The sequence below is a fragment of the Montipora capricornis genome, chromosome 3 (genome assembly GCF_036669925.1).
Source record: "Montipora capricornis isolate CH-2021 chromosome 3, ASM3666992v2, whole genome shotgun sequence".
In the NCBI taxonomy this organism is placed as follows: Eukaryota; Metazoa; Cnidaria; class Anthozoa; order Scleractinia; family Acroporidae; genus Montipora; species Montipora capricornis.
In genome coordinates this window covers 15,104,758-15,119,757 of record NC_090885.1, presented here as the reverse complement: position 1 = coordinate 15,119,757, position 15,000 = coordinate 15,104,758, and the positions used below count along the sequence as shown (strand labels likewise).

At 40.1% G+C, this 15,000-nt stretch overlaps 2 protein-coding genes across 3 annotated transcripts in view; one reads left to right on the top strand and one right to left on the bottom strand.

Moving 5' to 3' along the window:
• LOC138042352 (F-actin-monooxygenase mical1-like) overlaps window positions 1-10,928 on the top strand; it is a 35,688-nt gene extending 24,760 nt beyond the window's left edge. Inside the window, exons 16-20 of one of the 2 annotated variants that reach the window (XM_068888209.1) lie at window positions 24-120; window positions 1,302-1,375; window positions 1,697-1,805; window positions 2,069-2,115; window positions 9,548-10,928. In XM_068888209.1, the coding sequence (XP_068744310.1) occupies window positions 24-120; window positions 1,302-1,375; window positions 1,697-1,805; window positions 2,069-2,115; window positions 9,548-9,567 (347 nt within the window). In that variant the 3' untranslated portion in view covers window positions 9,568-10,928. Of the gene's footprint in view, window positions 1-23; window positions 121-1,301; window positions 1,376-1,696; window positions 1,806-2,068; window positions 2,116-6,950; window positions 7,040-9,547 lie in introns of those variants that run through there. The other variant, XM_068888208.1, reaches the window with a different exon arrangement.
• Window positions 10,929-13,388: 2,460 nt separating this feature from the next.
• Window positions 13,389-15,000, bottom strand: part of LOC138042350 (hsp90 co-chaperone Cdc37-like) — a 17,169-nt gene continuing 15,557 nt past the window's right edge. The window contains exons 10-11 of the mRNA XM_068888206.1: window positions 14,226-14,294; window positions 13,389-14,115 (exon numbers count right to left, since the gene is read on the bottom strand). Of these exons, the coding sequence (XP_068744307.1) occupies window positions 13,876-14,115; window positions 14,226-14,294 (309 nt within the window). The 3' untranslated portion in view covers window positions 13,389-13,875. The remainder of the gene's footprint in view (window positions 14,116-14,225; window positions 14,295-15,000) is intronic.

The window sequence follows — 15,000 nt, the reverse complement described above, 5'->3', positions numbered from 1 at the left end:
TCTCCGTCTTTTTAATTTACCAGCGGGTGGATCAGAAGAGCAGCAGTTGATGTTACAGTGGTTTAATTTGGTGAACAGGAAGAACGCCTTGATACGATACGAGTCAGAACTTGTTATTCAGTAAGTGGCTCCTTATTTTTTACTGTTGTTGTTCGTTCATGCGGTTTGTCATGTTACGGGGTACTCAAATGCAAATTTTTGTTTACAATTTTCTCTGAAGATTCCTGGGCTTTGTTTAAACTGTTAGACTACAAAGACTGCATGCGAAAAGCCAGCGACTAGCTGGCGAAGAATGGGGAGATATCTGAATGCAAAATAAAAGCTATGAGAACGCCTTTTAAAAATAGGTGAAAATCCGCGTCATTCTTATCACAGGACAATTACTTCGATTCACTAAAACTTGGAATAGATATGGTTGTAACTATGCAGGAGTTAGAATGGTTTTGTACGAGGATAAGTGTAGAGGGAGAGACATAAAATTCATTGTTATACCTCCCAACTCAAATACGTTTTCCGATTGGAGGAGAACGTGTCACGTGTCATGGGTCAAAACTCACTAACTCCCTAAGGCGAACAAAACTCACTAACTCCCTAGGGAAACAACGACTTGAACTTTCGACTCGCACGTGATGAGGTCGTGCATCTTTGAAACAGCCGCAAATTCCGTGTAAAAATCCATGTATTGTTCTATTTTGAGTGGCCCCACGGGAAACAGTGAGTTTTGTTTCCGCTCTGAAGGTCTCGGGAAACAAACCTGACAAGTGCTTATTGTTGTGGTGCTCACAGCTTCGACAGAGTTTGGTCTAATAACGCCGTCTTTGAGTGAAAGACAAGAAAAAATCAGTCATGCAGACCCGTAAATTTAATTATTATATGCTCAACAAAATATGATTATCGCTTTTCTGATTGGTCAACGACGAATGAACAAAGTGGTTGTAGAGTGCAATATGGAAGGTGAAACAAAGCGATGTAGTGATTTTGTTGAGTATATAATAAATCAAAAATCGTATGAACTTGCTCCTGTATTTCGTTATTTATGGTCACTCGTGATGTTTTGAAAACTGTGAAAATATCACTCGTTCCCTTAGGTCACGAAATGCTTTTGCGTTCATACGATCGATTTCCTATTCTTATGATCGTCTTATGCCGTTCCGGGAGACGTAAACGTCGTTGCGTGAGCGTTTTGAAACCTTCAAACAACGGGAAGTTAAGAGTGCCAATTCCTTCACTTATTTCGTATTACCCACCTGTCTGGCGCATAGCCTTCGCTGTTAAGTTATTTCTGCATTTTCATCTTGCAGTGGTAATTCGATTCAGCTTGAAGATCAACAGGGAAGACTTGAGCAGGAAATACGAGAACTGATAATGAAGGAAGGTCAGTTTAAGCCGTTGATCTAATAACACTTCCAACATATCTTTAAATGTTTGTAAGATTTGATTTAGTTTTTTTGTGTGATCTACAAAGATGCTCAGTATCAGGTAAATGGGACTTTTCTTACCTTTTCCCGCGACGGTCTTGAGTAAGAATTCCCGAGGAAAATATGAACCTCTACTATGCCGAAACAAAGCAAACGGTACGGCGACATATTTAATGTAATGAATAAAGAAGATCCTTAGTCTGCGCTCGAGTCGAGTGAGCAATTTTTTTCGAAAGTCTTCAAACGAGTCAGTTGATCATTTTTTTGAATCACCACAGATCATTCAAAACATGACAACAGGGTGATACAGCAAAAGACTAAGCAGCTTGTGGATATTGTGGAGCAGAGAAACGCTTTAGTAGAGCTTTTAGACGAAGAGCGAAAAAGGTAGGTAAAGAGTAAAATGGATTCTCTGCTAAATTTGAGTCAAGTGCTCTATTTACACACGGTCCTATTTGAATCTTGAAGCTTTTGGGTCGTACGTTTTCGTGTACCTTCAATCAGTAATATTTCAAATAATCGTTAAGAAACCCAACTCGGGAAATGAGCAACCAGTTGGCTCGTCTCAAAACAGGGCAAATGTTGGATCCAGGACCATGCACCCAGGTGGAACAGCAAATGCGGTTAAAAACTGTTTATATCTTTTCCAGGGAACAAGAGGAAGACAGACTTTTTGATTCAATGATTGCAGCCAAAGGTTTGTTCTTGACATGTATTTTTGGCCTGCTTAGGGAACGAAGAGCCCTAGGAAATAATTAAGCATTTTGGCCGCGCGAAAGTTGGGACGAGTTACTCTTCCCAGTCTCTTCCACCCATTTTTTTGTGCTCGCTCAAATCTCCACGCGGCCTGAATGAAAAAAAACCTCTCTTAATTGCTCGTCGTGTTTTGCAGAGTTATTGACACTATCGCGCTTCATATATTTCCGCTTTCAAAAAATGTCTCAGTTGATTGTTGAGTACGAGTTTCCACATTTTTTAGCTGAAACTACAGACAAAAGCGTAAAAAATCCATGTCAAAAAATTTTTGAGGATATAATAATAATAATAATAATAATAATAATAATAATGATGATGATGATGATAATAATAATAATAATAAATGGGGCAGACGGTGCTCCTTAGCCTTGGTGAAGGCAGCTCGTCTAGGAGAATTAAGGAAAACTCTGATATAAAACCTCCGAGACTAGCGGGTAGGGGTAGATTGGGCTCCTTAGCTGTGGTGAAAGCAACCAATCTAGTTGTAGACACACGAAATTATGTAGCTCACGAAATCTAAGATACCGTGCTAGGGATTTTACATGTCGGAAGAATGGATTGGCCAACGTGTTATGTGGTCGTTAGCGAAACCTGATGGGAAGTGGCGTCACCTATCAGTACTAGCCTTACCCAGAGAGCCGGGCAACTTTGGATGGACTTATGTCCCTTGCATAAATACAAACTTAGATGGGACATAATGGGACCAGAATACGATGATGCTAATGAAACAGTAGCACCGAAAGTTAGTGCTGAAAATGAAGCATGCCGTATAAAACACAACAGAGTTCATACCATGAACAATCGAGAATGGACAAATGAAGAGAAACAAAAAAATCAACAGAGAAGAAAGACAGAAATGTAAAAACTTCATGGAAAGGATAAAAGATCGATGAGTCCATGAGTTTCTAGAAGAAAAGAGAACAACACAAAATTTAGTTGATAATGCAAGGCGTTTTGTAAAGGAAGGATGGGGAGTGGGAGAAGAGACTGGGACTCAAAGTATAGAAGAACAAAGAAACACTGAATGGACTACAGAAATGAAAATCAAACTGTTGCAAATTGATGGAGAAGAACGAGAAAAGGGTCGAGGATTCATGAAAAGAGTAAAAGAAAGATGGGATTTTGAGTACCCAGAATACGCAAATGCTAGCATGCAAAAGCTCAGAGACAATGCATCAAGTTTCAAAAGAGAGCCGGCGGTAAAGAACTTCATGTTAGTAAGAAACAGGAATGGTATAGACTTGCAGCAGGGCAATGAACAATAAGCAGAGAGATAACATGAAGTGATTCAGGAGCATGAAACTGAACTTGAAGCTACTATAGAAGATTTAACTGATGAAATCACGAAAAAACAGGAACCAGGAACAGAAATCAGAGAAGAAGATGAATAACTGGAAGAAATATTCAACCAACTGTTGGAAGATCTGAATCATAGTACCATGTTAGAACTGGAATCCAGAGAAAAGCTGTGTAAACTTAAATTAACACCAGAGATTGAGGAAAGTGCAAACAGGATACTAGACCAGTACCTGCATGGAGACGAGAACATTCCTGAGATTACAGACAAGGATTGTGCAATGGCAAAGGCTATTGCGATCAAAACAGGAATAGTGCTAAACGAGAAAAAAGGCCAAAGGAAATTAAAAACCCTCAAATGGAAACAGACGGAAGAGGAAACTCAAGGCAGATGGAAAAACTCAGACAACAAATAGCAAGAGTCAGCAATGAGATACATAGAAGGACTTAGAAGAGGAAAGCAACAACAAAAGAGAAGGAAATCCTGAAACAATTACAAAAATCAATGGGTGGTGTGGAAACAACAACCAGGACATTGAAATCACACAAGGATAGTTGGATTGACGAACTCAGGCACAAGAAAATTAAACTGCAGAAGATGATTCAGAGAAAACAAAGAATAATGGGTAATGCCAACTTTGAAAGGGACCAAAAGAACTATTTTCAAGAAGGCAGAAGGAGGAACAGAACATGAAGAACAGATATCTGAGATGGACAAGTTTGTCCAGTTTTGGGGAGACATATGCGAAAAAGATAATAGAACACCGGAAAATGCCATGGATGGAAAGTGTGCGGCCAACTTAGGGAAAAGGTTAGAAATGTGAACGAATTCAACATCACAGAAGAGAACCTTACTAAAGAGGCCAACAAGAGGAAAAATCGGGACGACACCAAGAATTGACGGCATCCAAAACTTCCGGTAGAAAAGATTAAAACCAGCCAGAAAGGCACTGAAGAGAGCCTTTCAAAAAATTAGGAATGATAATAAGTTAATACCAGTTTGGTGGCCATCAGGAAGGGCAGTATTACTCCCAAAAACGAAAGATTTTAAGTGACGAGAAGAACTACCGTCCAATTACATGTCGGAACACCTCATATAAGCTTCTTACAGGACTGGTTGGTGAATATATGAGACAGCATGCCATAGACAATGAGATTTGGGATGAAGGGCAATTAGGGGCAATAGCAGGAGTGTTGGGTACTGTTGATCAGTTGATTATAGACAAATCCATTATGGAAGAGGTCAAGACGTACCACCGAAATCTTACAGTAGCCTTTTACGACTACAAAAAAGCCTATTAAAAAGTGCACCATGATTAGATGTTGCGAGTCTATACTTGGATATATCAGGAAACGTGATAGCACTTTTGAGTGAACTGATGAGAAAGTGGAAAACTGGACTTGAGATCTGGAAGGATAGTGAAAAGAGAGTCAGTAGGTGGATCGAAATCATGTGTGGTTTTCTTTGTAGAGACAGCTACTCACCTCTTGCTTTCTATTTGTCTGAAGTCTCAGTATGTAAACTCCTCCAAGAATCGAAAGGATACCGTATAGGTGAGCCAGGAAACAGAGATGTTAAACGTACTCATAGCCTGTTTGCAGATGATTAGAAAGTATATCAGGAGAGTCGTAAAATCTTGAAAGATGTCAATGATATGATTGTACAAGCAAGCAATGATACAGGTGCATGTTATGGAGTAGCGACGTATGCTGAAATTGTTTTTGAAAGGGGAACGATGATTAAAGGGGAAGGACTGCAGGTGTTGCATGAAAGAATGAAAACCGTGGACCCTGACCAGAATGAGATATACAAGTTCTTAGGAGTAGAGCAGGCCGATGGAATTAAGACCAAAGAAGTTTACAATAGAGTGAAGGAAGAAGTTAGTAGAACGATGAAGATCATAACTAAGACAGGGTTGAATTACAAGAACTTGATCAGAGCTATAAATACCAAAGTGATACCTGTAGCAGCATACCTAATGAATGTGTGCAAATTCCCTCAATCTGAATTTACAGAACTAGATCAAGTCATTAAAAGAGAGTTGAGAAAGAACAACATGCTAAGACGACAAGCAAGCGACGAAAGATTGTACATGAAGAGCGCTGAAATCACTAAGGGATGTATCTGAAGAATCGAGATTACGAGTAGCATGTTACATGTCAATGTCTGACAACAGATGAATCAAGGCAGCCTGGAAACGAGAAACAATGAAAGAGAACAACTCAATTAATGATGAAGCAATAACGGCAATGCAAACGAAAGAGAAGACAGTGGAATTTGAAGGGGAAAGCATAATATTGGAAGGGAACATACTCGACAAAGCATGGAAACAAGCTTGGAAACTGGTGAAATCATGCTTAAAAAAAGAGAGGAAAACTACCATCAGAAAGAAATGCAAAGTCCAAGACCAGAAGTGCAACATATGGCTTGAACAAAATGTGACACCCAGAAAGACATCAGCCATTATGTCAATGCTAGAGAAATTGATTGAAACTAGAGCATGGAAAGCCGCAAGGGGACTCACTGAATGCTGTAAGTGCATATTGTGTGGTGAACAAAAAGAGACTGTACAACATCTTTTGGCTGGATGCAAAACGATAGCAAGCAGTGAGTACGTAATAAGACACAACAGAGCGCTAATGGCATACAATCGGTTAGATAAATATGTGAAATGGTACCAGGAAAAATGTTCAAGGGGACATGTTTTGGAGAATTCTCAAGCGACGCTAGTGTGGGAGTTTGAGTTTAATTTGAGAAAGACGACAACACCTAGAAGACCAGATTTGATAATTGAAGAAAAGGAAAAGAAGAATATCTGGATATGTGATATGGCGTGCCCACAAGAAAATAAAAAAAAAAACAAATTACAAAAAGCTTGTATTTGAACTTAGAGGACGAAGACCAGGTTTCAAAGTCAGACTTGTGCCTCTTGTGATCAGTGCACTCGGTGGAGGTATAAAAGAGACAGTAAAGGAACTGGAAAATATTTTTGAAACAAACAATTTGTGCAAATAATCCGAAAAGTGTTATCGGGACTTGTCCATAGTGACATTGAGTAAAAACCATGATAAAAACGAAGTTGTAAAAGGGGCCAACAAAATTCTTGGTGGTCCCTCTATTAGGCTATATTGTTTGAATTTGAAATATAGCTATAATGTTTACATAATAGTAATAGTAATAGTTATAATAATAATAATAATAATAATAATAATAATAATAATAATAATAATAATAATAATAATAATAATAATAATAATAATAATAATAATAATAATGACTTTGACCTAAAGAAAATGAATATTACTGAGGGGAAAAAAAACTTTTGTGACTAAAAACTGCTCACTGCTATTTATAATCCTTTTTAAGTAACAATCGTGTAACATTGTATAAAATTGACAAAATCGCTGTTAACGCTCAAAACACTATTGAATTGCAGTTGCTTAATTACTAACTGATGTTAACCTTCCTTGTGTGTGTAGCCATGTACAAAAGGCGAATCTCCTCCAGAATCAGTTAAGTGAATTAACTATTTACTAACATTGAAATAAATGACTGAGACGAAATAACTATTCACTAACATTGAAGTAAATGACTGAGATGGAAATTGTTAATCTCGTTAGATGAAATGTAGAGATGATAATTGTTCAATGTTGTTTCGGGGTTACGCGGAAAAATCCTTCGCTGGAGTCGAAACTACGACCTTCCGATTACCTGACCCTAATTTAATGACCACGAGCTCCCGCGAGTCTCTTTTTGCTCAGTGGCAGAGCATCAGAAGGTCCTAGGTTCGGCTCCTGTCGAGAAGCACTCGGATTTTTTCCAAGTGTGCTTGAGACACCGCTGAAAACTATCATCTCTTCTCTTCATTTATTTACTAACAGTTTGCTAGTAACACGGAACAAGAGTAAGAGATTTTTTATAAATGGAACTGAACACTACAGTCAATCCAAGACCTTATGTCGGAAAACTACAAATTGACAATATACATAAAACGAAGAACTGAAAAAAAAAAAAAAGAGCGAATGAAATGACATTATGATCGAATAAATAACAGCAATGTAAAATGGATCAGTGATGAAAGAATCCACTTGATTGCGGATAACTCAGAACTCAACAGACATTGAAATAATTCATTCTGAAAAAAACAAAGTAACTTGAAAACAAACCAGAGAACATATCAGACGGTAATGATCCCTTTAAGCTCGCGGGTAAAGTGTTTATATATAGGTGATGTTATAGAGCTGTTTTCAATTGAGTGTCCAAAGTAATTAGCGATTGCTTTGGTTTTGCAATACTTCACTCAGTGATTGGCTCAAAGTTCTCGCGCCACTTTTTCAACCAATCAGAAGTGGAACCAAAACCAATCGTGGCTCCCGCGTGCACATTTTCCCGCGCTTTGTGTCGGCTACGTGTAATTACTTCGAGTTTTGATTGGTTTACTGGATTGTCTCCGTCCTTTTTGATTGGCCAAAGTAATTATTTTGGTTTTGGTTTTACGACACTCGATTGAAACTCGCTCTATTGCGGTATGTGGAGCGATATATTAGGGAACTTAAAGCAAGGACGACGACGAAGGCTATGAGAACACCTTTAAACAATGGATCTAAAGCCCTGGCTACGGGTTGTCACGTTGTTAGCGGAAGACCACGTCCCAACATTGTCATGAGAACGCTTCTAACAATGTTGGATACGCATACATAACGTTATTGGAAACACGTCACTTTAGTCACACAACCAAATGCTACTGGATCGGTTGGAGGACGGAAGTGACCGATTCAAACGAGGAAAGGCCAAAGAATGATTAAGAGAACGTGAAGAAAAGCTTAAGGGTATGTTCACTGCAAGATACACCCGCGCTTAGGAGATGATGAGAATAAGCACGGATCAATTTTCAGAAATTTTAAACGCTGTCCAGAGAGCGATCATGATAAAGAGTACTAAATGTGTCCCGCAGACATTACCTTGCTTCATGCTCGCTGTTCAAGGTTTTTGGCTGTTCATCAATATCCTTGACGTCATCTTCGTCCTTGTCCGTCATCCTTTGTTGCAAATTGTGCTGGAAGCCTAGGATTGAAAATAAGATGGCGATTCGTGATTGGCTAGTAGGACGTGGACGTGACTCGATTCAGGACACAACTTTGTTAGAAGAGCGGCAAAACACTACAATATAGTTGCGTCGAGCAGAATTGTTGGGCGAAATGTTTGATCAAAAGCAAACTTTATCCAACACTTGATCGAGCAGTAAATGTTGGACGAACGTCTTCCAACGTGGACGGTCAAACGGTCGAACAATGTTGGATCAAGCAAAGTTGGAGCGTCTACTCTTAACTTCGTTCGATAAGCCAGGGCTTAATGAGAAAAAACAAAAGTTCTGCATGCCCTGCGCGTTCGTTTTACATTTGTAGACATTTCTATCCCGTCCTCGCCCTTACAACGACGTGAATTTGACCAAATTTGAGGTTGTGTGGAAGACGTGAGCACTCGAGGATAAATTTTCAGTTTTCTCTCTACAATAACGGGAAATAATATTTTAGACAACGTTCTCTCGTGCGGCCCTTATTCAAGGGCAGCGCCATTCTGAGGGCGGGGCTTATTTAAAAATCGGACGCCACACCGAAATATTTCCTTTTACTTTAAGGGTTCATTTTCTATATCTGTACGGAGAGTTACTGAACCGTCTTTCGATTGTCACCATTTGACTCTGACGGCGTTTTGCTTAATGGTCGAGCAGTGACATACAATCACTTTGAACAGAAAAACATCGGTTTTGATGCAAATTAATTTCCCATGTTGCGATAATTTTACGAAACTCCTCGAATAGGCGCCGCATTGGGACCACAGCGGTTATTCGAGGGCGGTGCTTATTCGAGATTGATTTTGTGCAACTCGTGTCCATGGAATAATTGTTAAAGATCATCTTACTTTGAGAAAAACCGAGGGTTGAGGTGTAACAAATGAGGACGATAATATGCCACTGATAAATTTTAAGAAATATCGTTTTAACAAGGTGCAATACTGCAAAGAAGAGATTGTAACCATTTATATTCTTTCATATATTTTCTTATTCTTTTGTCAGGCTACATAACGACAGTTTGATGTAAGCTGGCAAGTTGAAACTTCGCACTTGCCCAAAACTGATAGATGCCATCTGCCCACCACACGGGAAGATATTTCTCGGAAGCAAACGTCAGCGCATATGTTCAAGTTGTCAAATTACAACGGATATTTACTTCAAAACTTAATACATTTTTACGGAGGCGTCTTCACGGCTAGCTCTCTAATCTGCCTTAGGCTAGGCTCGAGGACTAGTCCTCATGCCCAGTCTCTGGCGGGAAAGAGGACCAGTTGACTCTGGGGACCAGAGTGCAAATTGCTCGGAAAGGCGAGAGAGACAAAATTCTTTTAGAGATTGAGATTTTGTTTGGTTTAGAGTTCCTTCTGCAAGTTTTTTTTTCCTGCTGTTAAGGACTCGTGGATTTCATTGTTAATTCTGCCTGCATATTAACTGTAGGATGCTAAAGAATATTAAATTAATACTATTTCAAACATAGCCTTATATTCAGAGATTTAAAAGATATAAATATGCTTTAAGGTAAGAGGAACCTGCTTTGTCTGTATTTCTATTCAAAGAAAATTAATGGAAAAGAAAACTCTAAATAAAGCTCTTATGTTTAGTTTTAGTTATAGTCTGTTAGATAGGCGTAACTAGGGAGGGGTGGGAGCAAGCGGGCGGGATAGAGGAGAGGTCACTAATTCCTATCGCAACTTAGACGTTGTGATGCAAAAAGGAAAAGCGTTGAATTGGACACGAGCGAAACATCGTAACTCAGATGGACTTTCAGCAGGAATACCACAGTTATCGTTTCATATAGGATTCAGACAGCAAAGACCTTTGTTACTATTGTATAAATAGTTCAAGGTTACACCGATGAGGTTGACTGTAGTGACTCATTGAAGTAATATTGTCAAGTTTATATTGAAGGAATCATTTTTTTGGAGAAAGCTATTATTTAGACCCTTTTTTTTTCGTTTCGCCCGAAAACTTAAGGGTTCCCCATAAAATCGTAAATTATACCGGGCCAAGTTGTGGGCTATTTTATCGGCCAGTTGTTGTTTCCGTCAAAACTAATAACATGAGATGCCGGAATTATTTTTTTCTTTTTAACCCTATCGAGCGCTTAAAACAGTTTTTTACCCGCACGAAACAAAGACCCTTATTTTTAAAGTGTCAAAATCGACAAGTGTGCTCATTTTTTCGGTTTTGAAACAGCATGGCCAAGACCAGAAAGGCTTTTCGCTGATTTAAGTATTGTACGTTAAGTTGAAGTTTTCTGAATGTCAAAATGCGTAGTAGTTAGGCAGAAATCTTATAATTATAAAATAGGTGCAAATTAAAAGAAATTTATTGTAAAACGAAGACGTGTAATAATTATTAAATCTAACTTTGTTTGTTTCAAGCTGTGTAGTTTATTGGTGTCTTAAGTGGGCAGACACGACATGTTGCAGCGACAAAAAGGTGTGTAGCACACACTGAGGCGACATGCATTGGGGTCGTGTAGCGGGGACTTGTAGCAGGGACAAAATCAGAACATGTGCACACACGTGAAAATGTTGCGGGTACATGTCCCTGCATGTCGCCGCTACACGTCCCTGCTACATATCGCCTCAGTGTGCACTACACAAGTTTTTTGTCGTTGCAACATGCATGTCCCTGCAACATGACCCCTCGTGTCTGCCCACCGTTACACTTCGAATACTCTTGCCGGCAATTAGTGACTAAATCGTAACTTGTTAAAAAAATTCTCGATTTTGATCGGTTCTGTGCGCGACCACCTGGATGTCCAATTACAGGCCAATTACATGTATCCAATTTGAACAACTCCAAATTGACCTATTTAGCTTGGACGTTGTTCTCCCTTTTTCAGACCACGTGATGTTCCCAAGGGAATTTTCCTTTTGTTTTTCGTAAGTTATACGTACATATATATGCACATGCATAAGACGACATATGAAAGAAGCTGTTCCCTAGAGTGACTTCATGTGGTCTGAAATGGGAAAACAAAACGTACAAGCGGAAGAGGCCTATTGGTTACCTGTAATTGTACACTTACGCCATTCGCGCGTCCATAATTTAGGAGATGATGAGAGTGAGCCCGGATCAATTTACAGAGATTTTTAAACCCTCTCCAAAGAGGGCGATCACGATAAAGGGGACTAAAACTGTCCCTCGGACGTGGCCTTGCTTCATATTCGCTTTTCAAGGTTACTGGCTGTTCATCAAAAGTCATGACGTCTCCCTCGCCGTTGTCCGCCGTCTTGCAAATGATGCTAGGAGCCTAGGCTTGAAGGTTCAAGACTCATCTTTGTTGGAAGAGCGGCAAAACAACGCAATTGATGGTTGCCTCGAGCAGAATTGTTGGGCATAATGTTTGATCAAATGCAAACTCCATCGAACACGTGACACGAACATTTTCCAACATGGGTGGCCACACGATCAAGTACTCAGTGTTGGTTCGAACAAAGTTGGAGCATTGACTCCAACTTTGTTCGATAGTTTAACCAGGGCTTTATGTCTTTGTGCTAATCATCCTCACTAGCCTCACTTTGGAGCAAAAATTCGAGTGATCATGGCTATGAGAAAATCAAGCGAAGGGGCCGGGAGGCGAGACTCCTCCTCGGCCTCTCCTCCCTCGCGTTCTTGTTTGACTTTGCTCGGTTTTCGCACGGCCATATTCAAAGTCAACCCCGGTGGAAAGAAGCGTCTAAAATTCGCCAAACCACATGCTACCAAGGCTATATTTGATAATGCTGTATTATCACTCGGCAACAAATAATATTTAAGGCATTGCAAAAGGTCGGTTACCAAACTTCACGTCAAAGCTATCATTTTAAAATCAAAGCTTGGCCTAATTAATTTAGCTTAGGCCTAAATTAAGTGATATATGGGAGACTTAATAAAACCTTTTTTATTTTGGCGAAGCGGAAAGAAGCGGTTCCTAAAGAGTAGAAACTCCGGGTTCAAATCCAGTCCACGGATATGACTTTTCCTTTCCCTTTTATCTCTGCTACCGTGAGTCCTGGGACATAGTGCCCTGCATTATCGATAATAGTAAATTCGGGGCAAATAGGATTTAACGATAATCGATAATTTAGAGAAGAGACCATGTTGCGTCCTCGAGCATTTAAGCGCCTAAGCTAGATTAATACTTTAGGCCTAAGCTTTGATTTTAAAATGTTTAGCTTTGCCGTGAACTTTGGAAACCGACCTTTTGTAGTGTTTAATGTTGTTTGTTGACGAGTGATAATACAGCATTATCAAATAGTGTTCAAAAGATTGTCCCTGAGCAGCTAGCGGTGTGATGGTCGAGTGGTCGGGTTAATCTACATTCCCAGCTTCGAGTCTTATGTCCATACGCTTGGGTTATCTTTTTAAACAAATATGACCATTTCCCATAATCCATCTCAAGCTTTCAGTCTTCTTAATTCACGATAATAGTGAATTCAAAGCAAATTAACAAATCAGGATGATCGCGAATTCAAGGGCGAGAAGGGGTTGGGGTTGCAAACGAGAAGGAATGAGAACGAGGCTGTTCAACGATAGACCACCGACCCAACTTACAGATAATTGCCTTTTTCCTGCCGTGAGGGGATATTTTGTACCTTCGAGTGAGTCGATTACAGCGAGGATCGGCAGCATTTGAGACAAACAGGAAAGAGACCGCGGAGGAGAGACGTAGAGAGAGGAAGGGCTTCAGCCTTTCGGAGCCCACCTGCCCAAGGATTCCCATGCCCAGGGAGTCGACGAGTATGCAGATCAAGGATAGGCCTTCACAGCCACCAGAGGGCTTGCCGTCAGGGACAACCTTCCCAGTGATTCGCCTCGGACTTGAGGAACAAGCCATCACATCACAAGCACAGATCAAAACCAAATCACAATTTTATTCATAAATGGTCAAGATAATTGTTTAATTTTGCGCAATTTGATTCATTATCATTCACTTGCCATTCACGTCAAAAACAAGGCACTGAGAAACAATACTGACGTTGCAGCCTGTTTAAAACTTGGTATTAACAGCTCCAGGAATTTCCGGTTTTACCCGAGCCTAAGAATCTCTTCTGTTTAATCTGTTAGCATTGTTTCCCTTTTTTCTTAGACGTTTTTGGAAGCACGACCTTTCAAGAGGCTGACGATTCTTTGGCCTTTGCAGAAAAAAAAGGAATATACAAAATCTTCCACGACCGTTTTTATGGTATAACTCGAGTTAAAAACGTTGCTTTTAGTCAATGAGCAGATGTCAACAACGTAAAATTTAGCATCGTTTCTCGATTGCAGCACTAGAAAGAAGCAAATGATGCTGTAGTAGTAGTAGTTGAGCTTTCTTCAATAGCAAACTGTGGAACTACTTAAAACCTTTCTTCAGCCTCCTCACTCACAGCCTCGTATTGCTCGTCTTCACTTGAGGTGCTGTACCAAGGCTCTGCTTCCTCGGCATCCGACTGCATTTGGGCATCTTGTGCATTGGGAATCCACAAACCCGAGTCAATGCATTTCTTAAGGTAGCCTTTGGCTTCTTCGTCTGGCATCTTGCCGAGAACTTCTTGAAGCATCGGAATATCCTTTTCTTCGAAACATTTTTGAAGCTCCTGGAAGATGAACAAACGTTTGCCCATTTAACTTCACAAAAGAAAAAAACGTAACATGTTTAATTCAGTTCTGGTTTATTCTAATTCTTTCTTCGACTAAACTGATTTACCGCTGGTAAAGATTCAAAGACTTCCACAGGATCCAAGCCTCCTGGGCCTAGTCTTTTCTGGCGATCTTCCTGGAAAAAAAAAATCAAATACACACCCATTACACCAGACAACAACAGAGAGAAAACAATCTGAAAAATATAAATGTGCTGAGCAGTTCAACGAGAGCTGGCATGGCTCCAAGATTCGCCGCTTCTCGTTGGTGACAGGTCATCTCGCCAAAGTTCTTGATCGACCGTGGGCGAGTTGGATTTGGTAAAGTTTCACTTTACAGTTTCGATCGATGAAGGTCCACTGAAGAGTCATCTTAATCAAGTTATGCAGAAAATCTGTTCGAAATTCAAGAGATCGACAAGAGAGGATTAGAAGCTCGTCGATGCTCCTGGGTGCAATCCCAATTTGACCACAAAGAAGATCCGTCTCCGATGGTCTTGAATTTAACTTCCCCTTTGCCGGGTTTCTAAGCTGTTATGTTTCATTGCATAGTTATTTTGCGTATACGGCCCCACGATTTGCAAGATTCAAATATCACGGGTCCACCATGCGTCTCTCAAAGAAATTTTGTCAGTGATATTAGGACACACTTCTTGAAGGGAAAAATGTCTCCACTGTACCTTCCCGGAAGCAGCATAACGGCGGTTCCAAGGGTGTATGCGACCACGCCGGGTTCAAACCACACTCTGGCCATAAGCCTGGGAACTAGTTGGATGTGTATGATATTGGTGGTTTCCAGTCTAACGCAAGCCCATGCACCCCCCCCCCCCCCCCTCCCCTTTC